The sequence below is a fragment of the Alligator mississippiensis genome, chromosome 3 (genome assembly GCF_030867095.1).
Source record: "Alligator mississippiensis isolate rAllMis1 chromosome 3, rAllMis1, whole genome shotgun sequence".
Classification (NCBI taxonomy): domain Eukaryota; kingdom Metazoa; phylum Chordata; order Crocodylia; family Alligatoridae; genus Alligator; species Alligator mississippiensis.
In genome coordinates, this window is record NC_081826.1 from 44,041,153 (window position 1) to 44,059,179 (window position 18,027).

The following is an 18,027-nucleotide window of genomic DNA, read 5'->3' on the forward strand; positions in this document are numbered from 1 at the left end:
AATGTTTTAGCTTGGACTTAACCAAAAAAGGTACATGCCATAACTAGGGACCTACTCAAATCACGATTGTACAGATTTCACAGAAATTACAAAATCAGGTGATCTCTGAGAAATCCGCTGGGGGAAAATAAAAACTTACTAAAAATAAGAAGCTGATTCCCCAGTGTGAACCAGTAGTCCTCCTGGCCATACAGCCTGGCACAAAAGGGGCTGCCAGCATAGAAAAAATGGCTGTTACCCCTGCTCCTCACCACAGATTGGCTGAGGGCTACCTATTATACAGCCCCACCCTTTTCCACCAATCAGTGGTAAGGGATGGGGCCTCATGATGGACAGCCCTCTGAATCAATCAGCAGCAGGGGGTGGGTTCCCTTGGTCAGAGGTGTGGGAGGGGGGAGGAGGAGGCCCTGCCATAATAAGCCCTTGAAAATGGGGGCCAGTCTCATGATTTGCCCACAAAAATCAGCTGGCTGTCATCTTGAGTTGAGTAGACCCCTAGTCATAACAAAAGCAACAAAAAATTTGCAAGCACAACATAGAACTTAAATTTTATACCTCTGCCTGTCGATAATCTTGAAGTTTGGCAAATTCATCTGCAAAATTTTTCAACCCAACTCTTAAATTTGGTGTCTCTGTAGCTGCATATGCATATATTTCGTTCACCAGCAGGTCTGCTTTGTCTCGTAGTCTGGCAGTTTTACGTACATATGCAGCAAATATTTGGCACAATTCACCAAAATGTTTTTCCACATTTGAAACAGCATCTCGTATTTGTCTCGTCTGATTGTCTCTAGAGAATAAAGAAAAACACAAGTGATGAGAAGCAAAAAGTAAATAAAACAAAAGCTATAACTAATGTAAATGAGAAAGTTAAATAGTACTACTATTATAAATGAATAATTCTAGTTTTAAAATGCTGTACTACTATAGAGCACTTTGTCTTTCACATTTTAATTTAACATTCTGATGTAATGTCTGCTTGCCTAAAAACTATGAATGAAATAATAAAATTATCAGACATTTATGCCCAAGATCGTAAAACCAAGTTTTAAAGGAAAAATGCAGTAAATGAAGACCCAAAGCAGATTCTTTTACATACTTGAGAACGTTCTCACAAAAACCATTCTCCCTCTAGTTATAAGATATATTATTATTGGCAATAATTATCATTAGTATTGCAGTAATACAGTGGTTCCCAAACTGTGGTACACGTACCACCAATGGTATGCAGATGACCTGGAAGTGGTACTCAGAAGGTCAGGGACAGGGGCTGCACACACCCAGAGCCCAGCAGCACCCTGCTCCACACAGCTTGCTGCACATGGCCAGGAAAACAGCACTGCGTGTCGAGCAGCACCCAGTAGGTAAGCGTGTTGGGGGATGGGGGGGGGGACAGATCAAGGCCCCCATAGTGAGGGAGGTAGAGGGGCAGGGGCTGGGGTGACTGGGCGCCTGGGGTGGGTGGTGTGACGGTAGGAGCCTGAGCGGCTCATCCAGGGGTATGTGGGGAGGGGGGTTCCCCATCATTGCACGAACCCCAGGGCAGGCATGGGGGGCACATGTCCACCAGATCTGTGCGTGAGGCAGAGGTGGGCTGTCGCTGCGCACTGGGCTTTGCACCATGCTGCCGTTGCCTCGGGAGCCTCGCATGATGCCATGTGTCTTCTGCGCACTGGCTGCACTGCATCCCAGGCCACCCAGGGTGGCAGGCATATGGTGTCCTATGCGGCTCCGGAGGCAGTGGTAACAGTGCAGACCACAGCGGCAGCCCACTGCTCCCCAAGGGTTTTCTCCCCGCGGTCTGGCTGGCCCTGTCCCCATGGCAGGGCTGGCACAAAGGTGGCCTGGGCCTTTCCAGGGACATGGGGGGCTCCCCCCACTGGGTGCACCCCAGGGCAGGCATGGGGGGCACATGCCTCCTGGATCAGTGAATGGTTGGGTGGGGTGGGGTGAGCACTGGGTCTGCACCACATGGCACTGCCTCTGGACCTGCACAGAACACCATCTGCCTGCTGCCGCCAGGTAGGCAGGGGCACTTGGCCAGTGTGCAGCAGGCAGATGGCATCCTGCACAGGTCCGGGGGCATCAGCAGCAGTGGGGGGGAGGGGCAAAGGGGCTGTGCACACTCTAGGGCAAGCATGTGGAGAACATGCCCCCCAGATCCAGATGGAGGCAGGATGCGTGCTGGATGCTGGGCTCTGCACTGTGCTGCTGCTGTCGCTGTGTCCGGACATGCACGGCGCAACATCTGCCTGTTGTGCGCTGGCCAAGTGCCTCTGCCCACTCAGTGGCAGTAGGCAGATGGCATTCTGCGCAGGTCCAGGGGCAGCGCCACGTGTTGCAGAGCCAAGCAGGGAGCCCGCCTTCCCCCGCACATGGATCTGGGAGGCACATGCCTGTCATGCCTGCCCTGGGCACACACACAGTGGGGGGAGCCCCCCTATGTCCCTGGAGAGGCCCATGCCACTTTTGTGCCAACCCTGCCGCAGGGACAGGGCCAGCCAGTCCGAGGGGAGAAAACCCCTGGGGAGCAGTGGGCTGCACCTGTGCTATCGCTGCCTCTGGAGCCGTGTGGAACGCCATATGCCTGCCACCACCGGGTGGGCTGGGATGCAGTGCAGCCAGGACACAGAAGGCACATGGCATTGCGCGAGGCTCCCAGGGCAGCGGCAGTGTGATGCAGAGCCCAGTTTGCAGTAGGCTACCAGCCTCTGCCCCACACACGGATCCAGGGGGCGTGTGCCCCGCTATGCCTGCCATGGGGTGCGTGCAATGGTGGGGAGCCACACCTCTCCCAGTGCCCCTGGATGAGCTACCCACTACTCTGTCTCACTATCCACCCTGGCCCCAGGGTCCTATTCACTCCTGCCCCTGCTCTACTTCCTCACTGTGGGGGCCTTGATCTGCCCCTCTTCCCCCACCTTTCCCCCTCCGCAGACTTACCTACTAGGCACTGTGTGCGTCTGTGTGCATGTCTGTCTGCGTGTGTAAGTCTGCCTGTCTGTTACTCTCAAGTCACAGCCCCCCAGCCCTGCTGCTGCCCCTTACTCCTGACCCACAGTACCCTGCATCCTGCCAGGGTGTATGTGGATCCTCTCTGTTCCCAGGCTCCAAACCCCACACACACCCCTACAGCCCTGCATACTTTCCTACTAAAGACATCCCCAAAAGCATCTCTGGATGGGTAAATTTATTTACACTGCCTTTTTTTCCCAATTTACAACCATTACTGATAAAACTGATAAAACAATGTTTTATGATTACTAAAGGTTTTGATGTTGTTTTAATACATAGTCTGTTACCTATATGTATGAAAAATTTGCTGGTGGTACCTAAAGCTGTACCATCAATTTGAAATGATACTCAGTCTGTCAGACTTCGGGAATTGCTGTAGTAATAGATAAAATTGCCCAGTCAAAGGTAAAAAAAACCTATCATACCAGGCACAATATATTACCATATGGTGACAGTCTTGTTTCCCAAAGAGTTTATAAATAAACAACTTAGACAAAGGGCACGGGAAATTAGGCAACGAGACTAGATTTTTAAAGGCATATTAGGGCACTTAAAAAAGTGGCACTCAAACTTTTGAGCCCACAGGCCAGATGAGGCACAGGGCCCATCATGGGCTGGACTGGATCCTGGGGGCCTAGCACCACTTCCTCCCACACTCTACGATTAGGTCCTGGGGGTCAGCACCACCCCCTTGCAATCCCCATGTACTGGGATTGGATCCTGGAACCCAGTGCTCCCCTACCTGGCCCTACATGCTGGGATTGGCCACCACATCCAACATACAGGGCTCGTGGCTCTTCATGGGACCAAAGACTGGCAGCAGGGGAGGAGCACCATCACTTCCACTACCAAATTTCCAGCCCTGAGGAGAGCCCCACCAGCCAGAAGACATGATACCTCAGGCTGGATCTGACCTGCAGCACAGAGTTTGAGCACTCCTGTCTTAAAGAACAGAGATATACCTACTTGTTTTTAAGTACTTAAATACCTTTAAAAATGTGTGCCAGCCAGGTTAAAGTCCAAATCCTGCAAACACGCATGACCTTAATTTTAAAGATTAATCGGTCTATAGGAAGTTTAGTTTCTGACTTCATAAACTTGGGCACTAGTGACCCAGTCTAATGGTTAACAACCTAGTGCTCTTTCTAGGGGACTTGTTGAGAAGGGATAGACTCTTGATTTTGGCCATGAAATCCAAAAGTTATAGAAGCTGAAAATGGAAGAAAGTAAACCTACCAAGATCCATCTTTTTTCTTTGGGGTTACAGAGTTGACTATAGCAACTGCACAGTTAAGAATCAGGACAGATTTGTAGTTGAATTGCCAAGTTTTAATAAGTTTGTAAAGTAGGAAAACAAACATTAAACATAATCAACACCACACTACTTGACATTTTTTTTCTGAAGGTATGAAATAAAACTCTAATATACAGGCAGTCCTTGACTTACGACGTTTTGAGTTACAACGTTTCATACTTACAATGTTTATAAATTGACACCCTGTTTCAACTTTACAACACCAGTTTCGACTTACAACACTTGATCCGATGCAATGCCATGCCAATGAACAAATTCGCCGTGTCATTCATCTCCCTGGAGAACATCTGTCCAAACTTCCTTGGACACATTCTTTAAGAAAGCAGACAAGACTACAGAAAAAAAACCTGCAGCCAAGACTCCTGAGAAGACTCCAGCCAAGAACCCTTCAAAAAGTACAACCAAGAGCCCTTCAAAAAGTCCAGCAAAGTCACCTCTCACAGAAGTCCTTCCAAATCAATATGATTGCTATTTACAATATAAATATTTTAATGTAGCTATATTACTCATCTATAATTGAATGAGTACAAAATTCTGGGGTATTTTTGATGAAAATTGGGTATCAGGTCTTGGTTCAGGAACCAATCCCCCATTTATAACATTGTTTCTTATAAGAAAATTGATTCTGAGTTACAAAGTTTCAACTTAAGACCCAGTTTTCAGGAACCAATTGTGTTGTAAGTCCGAGGACTGCCTGTAGTGGTAGCCAGATCAGTGGCATGGGGCTGGTCTGTGGGCCAGATCCCACATACCCTGATCTGGACCTGTGCCTCCCAAACCAAGCCACACACTGCCCCGATCCAGAACCATGCCAGCCAATCTGGCCACATGCTGCCCCGATTTGGACCCATGCTGCCATGATCCGGACCCACATCTCCAGATCCAGCCATGTGCTGCCCCAGTGCAGACCAGTGCTACCATGATCTGGACCCATGCTTCCTAAACTGGCCACATACTATCCAATCTGAACCCACGTCAGCCACACATTACCCTGATCCGGACCGGTGGCACCCAATTTAGTTGAGCACCATCCAATCTGGACCCATGCTACCCCAAATCCACACTTGCACCTCCCAATCTGGCTGCATGCCACCTAATCTGGACCTGTGCCACTAGATCTAACTGTGCACTGCCCCAGTCTAGAACTGTGCTATCAGATCCAGCCATGCACCACCCAAATCTCAACCCCCCACTACCTAATGTGGACCTGCCCACCCACAATCTGACCTGTATACTAGCTGATCTGGTCATGAGCCATTCCAATCTGGCATGCAGGACCATGTTAACTAGCCTGTGGGGTTTCCCATGGGTTGGAAAAATTGGCAACAGAGTAACAGTAATTAATACAGCAACTGCTTCTCTTCTGCCATATTTCCAGACCTTTGGGGAGCCCCACAGGCTGGATGACACCATTCTGCAGGCCATATCTGGCCCATGGGCTGGGGATTGAGCACTCCTGCTCTAATGTTTTAGAAGTCTGGGTGGATTACAGAGTAAATCATCCAGGATTTTACTCCATAGTAAATATACTACATAGCAGTAAGTGACATGCAAACAGCTCTCACAAGCTAAATACCTGCAGTCAGTTCCGTTAAAGGACTGAGGCACAAGGTCAGAACCTGGTAACTAGGTGGCAGGAGAGTCAGCTTGTAGTGAGCAAAAGGCTTCCATGAGATGACATTTACTAGGATAGTAGGGACCAACACCCAAACCCTTCCTGAGTGCCACTCTGATCCCTTCCCCCTGCCCAACCAGATGTTCTGCTTTCTGCTCCCTGCCCTGTTGCCTGTTCCCTCCCTGATCTGCTATACACACATGCATACACACGCTGCCCTTGTCATTTGTGACACACATGCTGTAGATTGGACACCCCTGTACTAGGAGACCAGACTTACTGCCATTACACTAGTATAGCTCAAACCAGAGGTCAGCAACTTATGGCCACAGGCCAGAACCAGCCCAGTGAATGGGTGGCATAGAGGTGCCCCATGCTGCCTATCCCCTTCTGCTGCTCTGCCCTGTCTACACTTCCCTCACTGCAGAGGGATCGGGTATCTGCTGTCAGAGTGAGTGAAGCAGCTGTATACTTCAGGGGATGAAGACTAGTGGCCCATGCCAGCAAAAGGTTGCCAACTCCTGACTTGTACCAATGGGTAACTTTCCCCCAGAGCAGAGTAGCCTACACTGGATGTAAAAGTAAGAGTGGGCACATGCTGAACAAGAGAGTCATGTCAATCTACTCAGTGCTATAGCAATGAAGTTTGGCGTCAGGGGCAAAGCCCGCAGTGGCAGCCTGCCCTCGCCCTGTGCAGATCTGGGGGGCACCACCTCCTCCCCCCCATGCTTGTCTGGGAGTGCACACAGCTGCAGAAGCTGCCCTCCCCCTGCCTCCCCCAAAGGAGCTGCTCGTGGCTGTCCCACGCTCTCCCGGCTGGGCAGTGCCTCTTGGCGCCCCTTCCTTTCTGCATCCTGGGCACTCACCCCCCCTTGCTACGGCACTGAAACTACTCCATGATAAAAGTGTGGTGCATCTGCATCCTGAGTGACAACACCCAACTTAAAAGAAGACAGACAAACGAAAACTTCTCTTCGACTTCACTGTTCAACAATGTGGAAAGTCCCGAGTGTAAAACCAAGAACAATCCACAGACCTGCACCAGGGGCAGGCTGTGATACTACAGCAGGAAGCTGCTTGTCAAAGGGGGCAGATTTCAACTGACCCGGGTCTCTCGAAAGCTCCCTTCAACCTCCAGAGCACCAACGCCTGCCTACATGTCACTTGCTGGAGCCATTAGCAAAACTCCAACTTGCAGCAAATGGGAATGGTGCAGCCCCGCCTTGAACGAGGGGCAGGGGCAGGGGCAGGGGCACGGGCAGGGGAGGGGAGGGGAGGATGTCCCTCGTCCCGGGCCCCGAGGCAGGTCCAGCCTGGGCGGAGCGCTGGGTTCAGCTGCCGCCGCCGGCTCGATGCTGCCCCAAGGCCCGTGTCCGAGCCCCGCGGGGCAGGGAGGGGGGCGCAGGGGGAGCCCGCGGCGCCGCACACACCCAGCCCGGCCCAGCCCGGCGAGCCCCGCGCTCCCGGCCCCGCAGCCGCAGCCGGAGCCGCAGGCGCCGGACGGGGCAGCAGCGGCCGTTACCTGGCGTCCGGCCCGCGGCCCAGCATCATCATGGCGGCGGCGCGCAGCCCTCTCGCCCGGTTCCCATGGAGACCGAGCCCCGCCCCGGGGGCGGGTCCTGCCCGCGCGGAGGCGGCGCTGGGAGAAGCCGGGCCCGGGTTTGGCGGGCTGGTGCCGGCTCTGCTGGTCCAGCAGCATGTTGCGCCGGGCTGCGGACAGGCGTGGGGTGCTACCGCCTTGCCCGGGAAGCCGAGGCTGAAGGCAGAGCAGCGGCTTGGTCCCCGCGCGGTATCCTGGACCCTGTGGGGGCACCAGCCCCCTGGCACGGCCCCTTCACGCTCACCCGCGCTTCGGCCCTGGGGCGGTGACCCCACCTGCGGTCCCGCGGGGCCCTGGCTGCAGCGCGCCCCGCCCCGCGTCCTGGAGGCGCTCCCCGCGGCCGGGCCCAGGGCTGCCAGCCCCGACTCTCGCGGGAGGTTTCTGGGCGGCCAGCACGCCCGCCGGCTCGCGGAGGTCAGCTACGGATCACGGTGTGTAGCGGACTTAAGGGCAGGAAGGCAAATGCACATTGCTATTACATTTTAAAACCCCACTGTACTACTATATAAATCCGATCCAGCGTTTCATATTTATTTTAGTGAATGTCAGTCATGTCACTTATCTCCCAGGTGCCCCTCAGCCGTCTCCTGGAGATTTATAGCTAATTCCTGGAGGCTCCAGGGCAATCCTGGGGGGTCCGCAACCCTACCCAGGGCCTCCTGCTCAACCTCCTCTTGACCTTGGTCAAGGTGGCCATCTACCTGACCTGAAGGAGGCTCTGGCTGGGAGGGCCCCCAAGGACTGCAGGGCCTTTTTCCTGCCCCTGGTGTGGACACATCTCCAGGCAGTTTCACTGGGAGTGTCCATTGGCTCCTTGGACTCGTTTGAGGGCCTGTGGGCACAGTCAGGTGAGGACAACCCACAGGTTCTGTTGTTTGAATCAACAATCTAGACCAGTTCTAATTTCCACAAAGATAAATTGCCCTTAATGAAGAACTTATCAATTACACTTTCAGGATATCTTAGTTAAAAGCAGAATAGACCAAATAATGTATTAACAATTGAAAGAATTGTTAATGTATTAACAGTTGAAAGAAAATCTTGACCAAAGGCCAACATTACTAGGCTAGAGCCTTATGCCATCCAGGTTACCACTATTGGTTTGGACAGTGGTGCTTCACCCATCCAGCTGGGCTGGATGAGCGGTACAGAGTCAGTCTGTGGGTCTGATCCAGTGCAACAAGGTTGGTTTGTGGGTGCAATCCAGCATGTAGAGCTGGCTCTATGCTGCCCTGACCCCATGCTCCATCCAGATCTGGCCATTGTCAGCACGCATCATCTAGCCCAAGGCGCTCCCCACAGATCTGGAAATTTGGTAGTGGAGGAGAGGTGACAGTGTTAATTGCTACAGCATTTACAGTTGCACCCCCATGGGGAGCCTTGTGGATCGGAGTCAGCCTGTAGGCCATAGGTAGAGCACCATTGGACATGATATGACAGGAAGAGTTCTCTTATCAGGTTCCTAGCTCCACACCTGGGATGTCTTTCTTGTTTTGTGCTTCTTGTTGAAACTATAAATGCAAGTCATGTAACTCACCACATTGCTATATGTTTTCTTTTTGTATCTCTTGTTTTCAGTGATCTACAGAAAAGCAAAACTTTCTCTTTCCCACTTGAAGCTTATTCTCACCTTAGTTGCATCAGCTTCCCTCCCCCCACCATTTATTGGTAGCTTAACTATTTTGCTTCTCAGATCATACTTAATTGCCAATCATCTAATTTATCGCATCCTTGTGAGTTTGTTTCTTAGGCTAGAAACAGACAACCTGCTGATTGTACCAGATGTTGACTTGAATCAAAACAGCCTTGATTGTCCCAGGGCAAAATAGGTATTTGAAGTGGAACAATAAGCACATAGGATTCCAGGATATATATATTTTGTCCCAGGGTAAACTGTTTGTCTGTTTTTAGCCTTATTCTTTGGGATGCTACAGACATACTGCCCACTGTCCCACACTAAGTACCTGTAAAGTACTGAGAGAGCCCCAATTTTCCCAGGGTAAAATGGTTAAGATGTGAGAAAATTCAGAAGGTTATATTCAAATCCAAACTTTGCTTAAAAACAGCATGAATGAACAAGAACCAACAAGTAGTCAGAATTCAAGTTTTAAACTGTGCTTTATTAAAAGTTCACAGTTAAGCTATTTTTTTATCTTAGGTAAATCTGAGAGCTTGTTTAAAGAACTTAAAATGCCTGAAGGCCCCATTATTTCTCTTTATGTTTGTAATTACCTGCCTGGAATGAAAATTACAAATTACATAAACTAAAATATTACATCATATCATTGCATCCTCTACTGAAATCCTATTTGCTGTCTTTTTAAGGCATTTGTCTTTACTATATCTCAGTAAATTTTCCAGTTCTACCTACAGGTACCAGTAACTGGGCTTTGTGGTTATGTGGCGCGAAAGAGCTTTCTGAAAAGGCTGCTCTGACCCATGCTCCTTGCAGCTGATTTAGCGCCCCTTTGTAGGTAAGAAGTAGCTGGTGGATTTTTTTTAAGGCAAAGGTGAGGGTAGTAGATTCATAACTCTTCCTATTTTACTTTAAACAGTGGAACACAAGGAAGCCGTCTTGATGGATCAGAATTCTGCAGGGTAAAATAGGTGCCCTTCCTTTGTCCAGTCCCCATATTCTGCAAGGAGTGGGGTGGGGGTTCTGCAGGATCAGTCCTCTCAAGGGCTGCAGAGGAAGGTCTAAAATTTGATTTTTTTTAAAGTCAATTTTAGCTTTGCATTTGACAGTAGGAATCAAATGTAACCCTTGGGGAATATTTTTTTTCCTCATTCCCCAGCAGTAGAATGCTATTCCCAGTAAAATGCTGTATCAGGACATTAACACTTATGATATTGAAATCAATATTTGCTGCTGCTGAAGTGTCAGCCTAGTATGGAATAATGGGACTGTTATTGGTATGTGATAAGAACTGCCACTTGGTGGCATCCACTGCATACTCTTATTTATTCAAATGCTATATAGCCAACGAGATTAGAAAATCTTGTAAACTCAGTTTGTCATTCTTTATGGGTACTGAAAACTGCTAAAATTGAAGTGTTCTTGACCGTTTTACTTGGGGCTTGGCATATGCCGAAACCACCTTTCCTTGGTATTGATAACCTAATGCTGGAGCAGCTAACATTGACTGACACTGAAATTAAATCAAGCTCCTTATTTTCATGGTTCATCTTGTCCTATTCTGGGAGATCATATGACTATCTTATGCCTAGAAAAGCTGGATCAACACTTGATTTCCAGAGCTTGACTTGGCATTTACATCAATGTAGGCAGGAATTAAGTCCAAATTAGTCAAATGATGGTGAGGAGAAAAGGGAGAAACATAAGACTAGCTGTGAGTAGAATGAGTAGTTACAAGTAGTATTTGAATTCGAATTCACACATCTCAAAGGAAGTACTGTACTAGATTGCTCTGGGTGTCATTGAATATTAACATTGTTACTAAAGGTGGGCTTTTGTTTCTCTTTCAATTGTTTCAGATTGGGCATGAAAAATCAAAGCATCTAGAATCACTTTTCTTTTTGGAAGCTTTCATAAATAACATAATTAGCATAGTATGAAGGCTTATATTGCAGTTGGCAGTTTGAGGAATAGTACTGGGACAATATTTGTACTCTTGCATATTTCAGCTGAAATTTTTCAATTTGTGTTGATAGCATTCAACACTTAATGCTACCCTAACTACATATAATCTCTTGCCCAGTTTGTACTATATTATGAATATAGTAAGATAATTCCACTGACACAGGGGGTTTCATTTTTAAGCATCCACTTTCAAACTCTACATCTCCTTTGACTTCAGAGTTGAGGTTTTTAGGAAGAGGATTAACAAGTTTGAAGATAATTCCATCAGGTATTCTTGAGTCATTGGAAGCTCAGGGGAAAGCAGACACTTTTCCAGCATATTATTATTTTTCTTCCCCCCTACCCAAAAAACCCCCAAAACAAAACTGAACAACTTCCTTCTCTGCCAAACTTGATAAGTACATAGTCTTTCTTAAGTGGCCTTCTTATTATGTTTGTGGAGAAAACACGTATGACATAGTTTTTCCAGTGAGATGCAGCTTCTTCTGAGCATGCCGAGTCTGATTTTAAGAATCTGATAAAGTCTCAGTTCTTCTGCATCATCATCACAGTGTGCCAATGGCTTAACATGACCAGTGGCTTCAAGTAAGCTTGTCCCTAAATTATAAAATATTCTCTGGTGTTCAAAAGACACTAATTTTCTCTGGAAAACAGGTTTCTTTCATCAAAGAAATCATATCCTCAAGCAATTTTTTTTTCTTGGCAGCAGTCTGATTTTTGAGTTTGTAATGAAGTATGCCGTTTGAGTTGTGACTAATTTTACTTTTCTTTTTGTAGATGTGACAGTTGACCCTCTCTGCAAAGAGAATATACATAGCTTTAGAATGTAAAATGATATTAAATAAAGAAAAATAGTAAAGATATACAGCTCCACTTGTCAGAGCAAGAGCTTTGAATTTAAACTTGACACAGAGCAACTAAAATCAGAAATACACTCTGTGTCTAGACAACCTCCACCATTTTCACCTCCTCTTCAAGTCAATTTATATCTGCCAAAGTGTTGATTTTCTCACATCGGGATAATTTTTTTTCTTCAGTTACAGCTCTGCAATACATCTGACTTCACTAGGTTTACACAGGGGCAACTAATATCAAAATGCCAGGGAGATGCCTTAGTGAACATAGAACAAGTTGGGTAGTCTTGGCTCTACAATTTGCAAGATGATTCCATGATTGAGCATAGGGATAATATCCCTATTGTTCCCAGGAAAAATAATGAAATGTACCATAAGAGTAACATGAAGCATGGATGTAATATGATTCCTGAGAATACATTGGCCTACTATAATTGTAATAGCAATACATGATTATATGACAGGATCCCATCAGATTAATCAGCCACATGTTAGTAAACTCTGTGAATACTGTGAACAGAGAAATTCTGAGAGAACTTGAATTTTTTCATATCTTTTAATTTCTCCTTCTTCGAGTCCCCAGTCCAGTATTCAATGAAATAAGTGAGAAGTAGTAGTGGATGAACTTTATTAATTAGTCTCTTTTAATTTAAGAACAGAGATGTTTTATAGATTGTAATGGATGTTTACTACTTACCCAGAGTACTTAAACCATTTCCATATTGTTTTGCACTGCTGTCACATACCTTTTTTTTTTTTTTTAATTTTTACTTAATTTAAGGTAGTTGAAGATATCAAGAGTGTGTTCCATAATAGTACAGCATATTCAGTAACCTACTACTAGGGGGCAGCAAATGACTACTTTTCAGTAACAACAGAAAATAAAATATTCAGGCAATGTACTGTTGACATCCAAGGCCCCAGTTCAGCTCACATGTTAGCAAAGGGGACTTTTCTATTTTTCCTCAAGAAGATCAGGATTAGGCCACTTCCCTCAACCATGCACTTTTAAGCATATCTAAACAAAAATCAGACTCTGGTTATCAACCATTCCTTTATTGCTTTCCGACTCTAGCGATAGAACTATCATGTGCCCTACTAACATTCTGAGAACCCAGTTCAGTTGTTAGAAAACAGAAAATGACAATTATAATAGTATTAATCTAAATATCAACTCACTGGTTTTCTTTTCATTTTTTTTTTATCTTGTGACATTTAGAGAAATATGAAGACTTTTATCCTTCTGCCTACACATTTTGACTCAGGACCAAAATAAGAGCTGGGGAGGGGACGCTTTCTCTAATGGACATAAGTGTGGATAAATGAAAGAGTCTGGCTTAATGCAACCAAGAGAGAGAGAGAGAGACATTAGAAGTAAAACTACTATTTAAAAGATGACAAGATACATTATTTATTTCTATAGTCTTGCTTGACAAAACATCTGAAAACTCACTGTTTTTAAAAATGTATGAGAGTCTTTGAGTTGGCAAGTTTGTAAAGATTTTTGATACTGAGGATAAAGATTTAGGAGTGACTTTCCACCCCCCTCCCCCAGTGATTTCTGAACTAAGTATAAGTTGAAGGACTTATACAACCTGTGATGGGGCAAACTCCCAGGCCTGGTCACAGTACCAGCCCACCAACCTGTCTAGGGCAGTCTGCCCAATCTTTCCTGCCACACCTTTGTTGTAAAGTAAACTGGTGTTACAATATAAGCAGGAGGCTGCCCATTCAAGACCCCGATGCCTAGGGGTTTACACACGACTCTGACCTGCCCTATCATGTTCCATGCCTTGCAGATGTCATCCTTGAGTTGCTGTTTGCTCCGGCTTGAGGCCAGGCCAAACTCAGCCCCTTGCTAGGCCTCACACATTCATCCCATCATTCCACCCCAACGAGCCTCATTCACACCACCTGCTCTCACTGGGCCTCTTACTTGCTGCCCCACACAGGGCCACATTTGACCTGCCCTGCTCCCTTGAATGGCTCCCATAGGCCATCAGGCTAGCATACTCAAACTCCTTGACTGGCCCTGGTGCAGCTTTTCAGGGCTCTCCCTTGACTCTCATCTGAATGGTGACCAGCCAATTCACCTCGCTCTGGAAGGAATTCTGACCCAAACTGCTTGCTGGGTAACTCCTCATTCACACCCTCTAATGTGGGCCAATTACTTGCTCTCTTGACCTCAGGCCCACTCTACTTCAGGCCTCAGGCATCCAAAGACTTACCTAGGCCTAACTGCCCCCTTCCTGGGACCTCAACACATACCCCCCTTCTTTGGTGCCTTAACACTCCACCCCTTCGCTGGGGTAACTACTCTGCCCCGCTCACTGGGGCCCACACTCTGTCCCTATGCTGGGGTGTCAGGGTATTACACCCCCACAGGCTCAGGTGGCTCTCCGTAGGCATACCTGGCCCCACTACTACTGGGGTCTTACACCCCCACGGGATCAGGTGCCTCTCAAGGTGGGCATACCTGGCCTCACTACCTCCAGGGTCTTACACCTATATGGGCTCAGGTGCCTCTGCCTAGGTGTGCCTGGCCCCACTACCCTCCAGTCTTCATGACCCACCAGATGGTAGGGGCTGGAGTTATCAGGCTCCCCTAGCTGCCTTTCACTGGGGAGGTAACTGGCCTGGCATTTCTGGGCGACTATCCCACCATAGACTGCCCCACCAAACCACCCTTCCCTGGCAGGGTGCAGTTTTAGGTCTTACCCAGGACCAAGCAGACCTGTCCCTACTGGGCTATGTGGTATTCCTGGGCTGCTCTCACTCCTAGGTCTCCTATGGCAGCCTCCTTCCACTGGCTGCCACCTTCATAGCAGCATGCACGCTGAGTAGCCCCTACCTTCTGCTGGCTGTGATGTCCCCCTCCTCAAGAAGACCTTTGGCCTCCAGGCCAGATGGGGTGGCAGATGGCTCTTTGCAGCCCTGGCCTGCCCCTCATGCTGGGCTCAATTGCCCTTTGGTCTTTCAGCTCTGGCCCCGTTACACTGACCAGCTGAGGGATCAGAGAGCTAGCCTAGCCTCTGCTGCCCTCTGTGGACAACAGGGATCCCCTTCTGGGCCACAGCACATGGCCATCTCCCCTTGTTCTTGCTTAGAGCCCTGAAGATTTTAATAAAGCAGCCTTTCTTTCAACTGTGCTCACCCCTTGCTCCTGCCAGCTCTTATCAGGGTCTTGCCTAGCCCCTGTGCAGGCCCACAAGCTGTTAGCCCCTTTGCTAGGCAAGGCCTTGCTGTTACTAGGCCCTAGCCTGCTTCCTGGGGCTCAGGACCCTACTGGGTCTGTAGGAACCTGCTGCCATCCCCATAGTTCCTGCCTTACCACCAAAGTGTTCCATGAGCAGCAGCTCAGCCAGGTGTTGTTGCTCCTTTGTCTGCTTGCAGCAGACTGCTGCCTCAGCCCTGAAAGCTGGGATCTAAAATAGCTGCCTCATCAGGGCTGGTCTGCACCTTCCAGCTGCCTGCTCTCAGCCCTTAATGTGACAGAGCACTGAAGGTGTTCCATCACACAACCCTTCATTACTAACCATCCACACGGTGATTGAGGAATTTTTTTTCTAGTAATTTTGGAGGTCCTTTTAATTTTCTCTTGATTGGAACAGGATGACTATATTCCCTATCCCAATCTGTAGCCATTTCAGCTGAGATAATGGAAGGTGCCATAGATACCTATACAATTAGGTTCTGTGCCCATATCTCTCTCTCCTGAGATGTGTTTTAACATTCAGATCTTCTGAGCAGGCAGCTTCAGGCTCTATTTTTAAATCAGCTTGCTAGGAAAATGTTACACTTGCCCAATGTCCACATAGGAAATTCATGCCTGGACTAGAAGCAGCTCCCCTGTAGATAAAAGTCTTGATTTTCACTGGATGCATCTACACAAAATGCTTTAGTGCATGTTAGACTAATCTAACAGTAAAGCATCAGTGTCCATGTGTACTGGACTTACTGCACAGCAAATCAGGCTAATGTGCCATTTGCTAGTACCAACAAATACAGGTATTAGATTAATGGTGCATTAGCTACTGCATAGTAGCACACATGTAGTTGCTGACTGGGAGCAAATTGTTCCCAGTTAAGCTAGGCAGCAGGGGTCCACAGGTGGGGGGGGGGAGGTGAGGAGGCTGTCCATGGCTCTGGCACTGCTTAGCTTCCAGCTCCCTCTTGGAGCCAGGAGCTGAGCACTACTGGGACAGGAGAGCTCTCTGTTCCTGATCCTGGTGCTATTCAGATCCTGGCTCCCCCCAGGCATAGGTGGGGAGCAGGAGCTAACTGGGGAGTGCTGCATGTGCAGCAGCAGGGCTGAGGGGACAGAGAACTCCCCCATCTCCTCAACCCTGCTGCTGCCTGTGCAGAACATGCCCCATTTGGCTTCCACTCCCTGCCCGTGCCTGGGGGGAGCCGGAAGCAGGTCTAAGGAGGTGATCTTCCCCCTCTATGCGGCACTGGTCAGCCCACAGTTGGAGTACTGCGTCCAGTTCTGGGTGCCGCATTTCAGGAGGGATGTGGACAGCGTTGAAAGGGTTCAGAGGAGGGCCACCTGCGTGATCAGGGGGCAGCAGGGCAGGCCCTACGAGGAGAGGCTAAGGGACCTGAACCTGTTCAGCCTCCACAAAAGAAGGCTGAGGGGGGATCTAGTGGCCTGTTACAAACTAGTTAGAGGGGACCAGCAGGTATTGAGGGAGTCCCTGTTCCCCCGAGCACTACCAGGAGTGACTAGAAATAACGGTCACAAGCTGGCAGAAGGTAGATTTAGACTAGACATCAGGAGGCGCTACTTCAGTCAGGGCAGCTAGGATCTGGAACCAACTTCCAAGAGAGGTGGTGCTGGCTCCTACCCTGGGGTCTTTAAGAGGAAGCTAGATGAATACCTTGCTAGGGTCGTTTGACCCCAGTGCTCTTTCCTGCCATGGCAGGGGGTTGGACTTGATGATCTGTCAAGGTCCCTTCCGACCCTAGAAACTATGAAACTATAAGCTGAGCAGCACTGGGAGGGGGGTGGGAGGAAATGTGGGGGCAGAAGCAGCACCAGGACTGGTGGAGACACAGGTGGGAAGCAGTGCCAGGGGTCTGGAGCTGCCCCTGGCTGCTGCAAGGGGGGAAGAGCAGGGCAGGGGGGCAAGAGCAGCACTGGACTGAACTGTTCCTTTTGGGAGCAAATTTGATCCTGACAGGGGAGTACATGTAGATGTGCTCCTGGGAGCAGAAAATACAGGCACATTAATTGCACATGTAGATGTGCCCCCAGTCATTCCATTCCTGGCCTTGAGACAGACTTTAAATTATATTTGTCCTGCTTTAATTAGAGATGCTTTAAGGTTGCTCTAATAAACACTTTGCTTCTTGTGGCTCCCTAAGAAGCAGAGAATAACAATAATTTAATGCTTTCTTTTGTCAAATCCCAGTTTGCCCCCTTCACTGCATGCCTGGTGTAGAACACTTCATATCAGCAGTACAGCATATTTGTGCCAGGTGCTGCCAGAGTCTTAAAAAGAGCATTTAATTTAGCTGGGAATTGGGCCCTGAATATTATAACACCAAAGTGTGTACTGTGCTTCTTTGTATAAAGAAAACCTAATGTAAATCATACTTAGAATCTTTGAATTCCATGCAGTTGGAGCCCTGGAAGGGATTAATTTCTGTGCCAGTTCTTGAGCACAGGACAATGCTCAGTGGGAACAGAGTGAGTTATTCCTCCTCTACCCTGTGGATATTGGGAGTCATTTTGTTCTCCAGTGCAGGTTACAGCCCCATGCTCTCTCTCTTTCTTCCTTCTATCATCACTGTCTGCATATTTCTCTAGTGAATATCTCATTGGGTTTAGTGGCTGCTGTTACAAAGAAGGTGTCAATTTATGAAACAGTACTGAAAACACATTTATTTGGTTCACAATATGTTTAGTTCTTAATGTGTTTTCAGTGCCAGTTCATGGATTTCTGTAGTTGAAAACCATTTTGACCAATGGTTCAATTTCTTAATGGAGGCAAAACAAAGACTGGCCCATAGTTTCAAACCTTT

General features: G+C 48.1%; 1 protein-coding gene across 2 annotated transcripts in view; it reads right to left on the reverse strand.

The window, feature by feature from the left end:
• The window catches only part of CIBAR1 (CBY1 interacting BAR domain containing 1), a 43,448-nt gene extending 35,879 nt beyond the window's left edge, over positions 1-7,569 (reverse strand). For both annotated transcript variants that reach the window (XM_059723880.1, XM_059723881.1), the window contains exons 1-2: positions 7,468-7,569; positions 556-790 (exon numbers count right to left, since the gene is read on the reverse strand). In XM_059723880.1, the coding sequence (XP_059579863.1) occupies positions 556-790; positions 7,468-7,499 (267 nt within the window). In that variant the 5' untranslated portion in view covers positions 7,500-7,569. The remainder of the gene's footprint in view (positions 1-555; positions 791-7,467) is intronic.
• Positions 7,570-18,027: the final 10,458 nt, after the last annotated feature.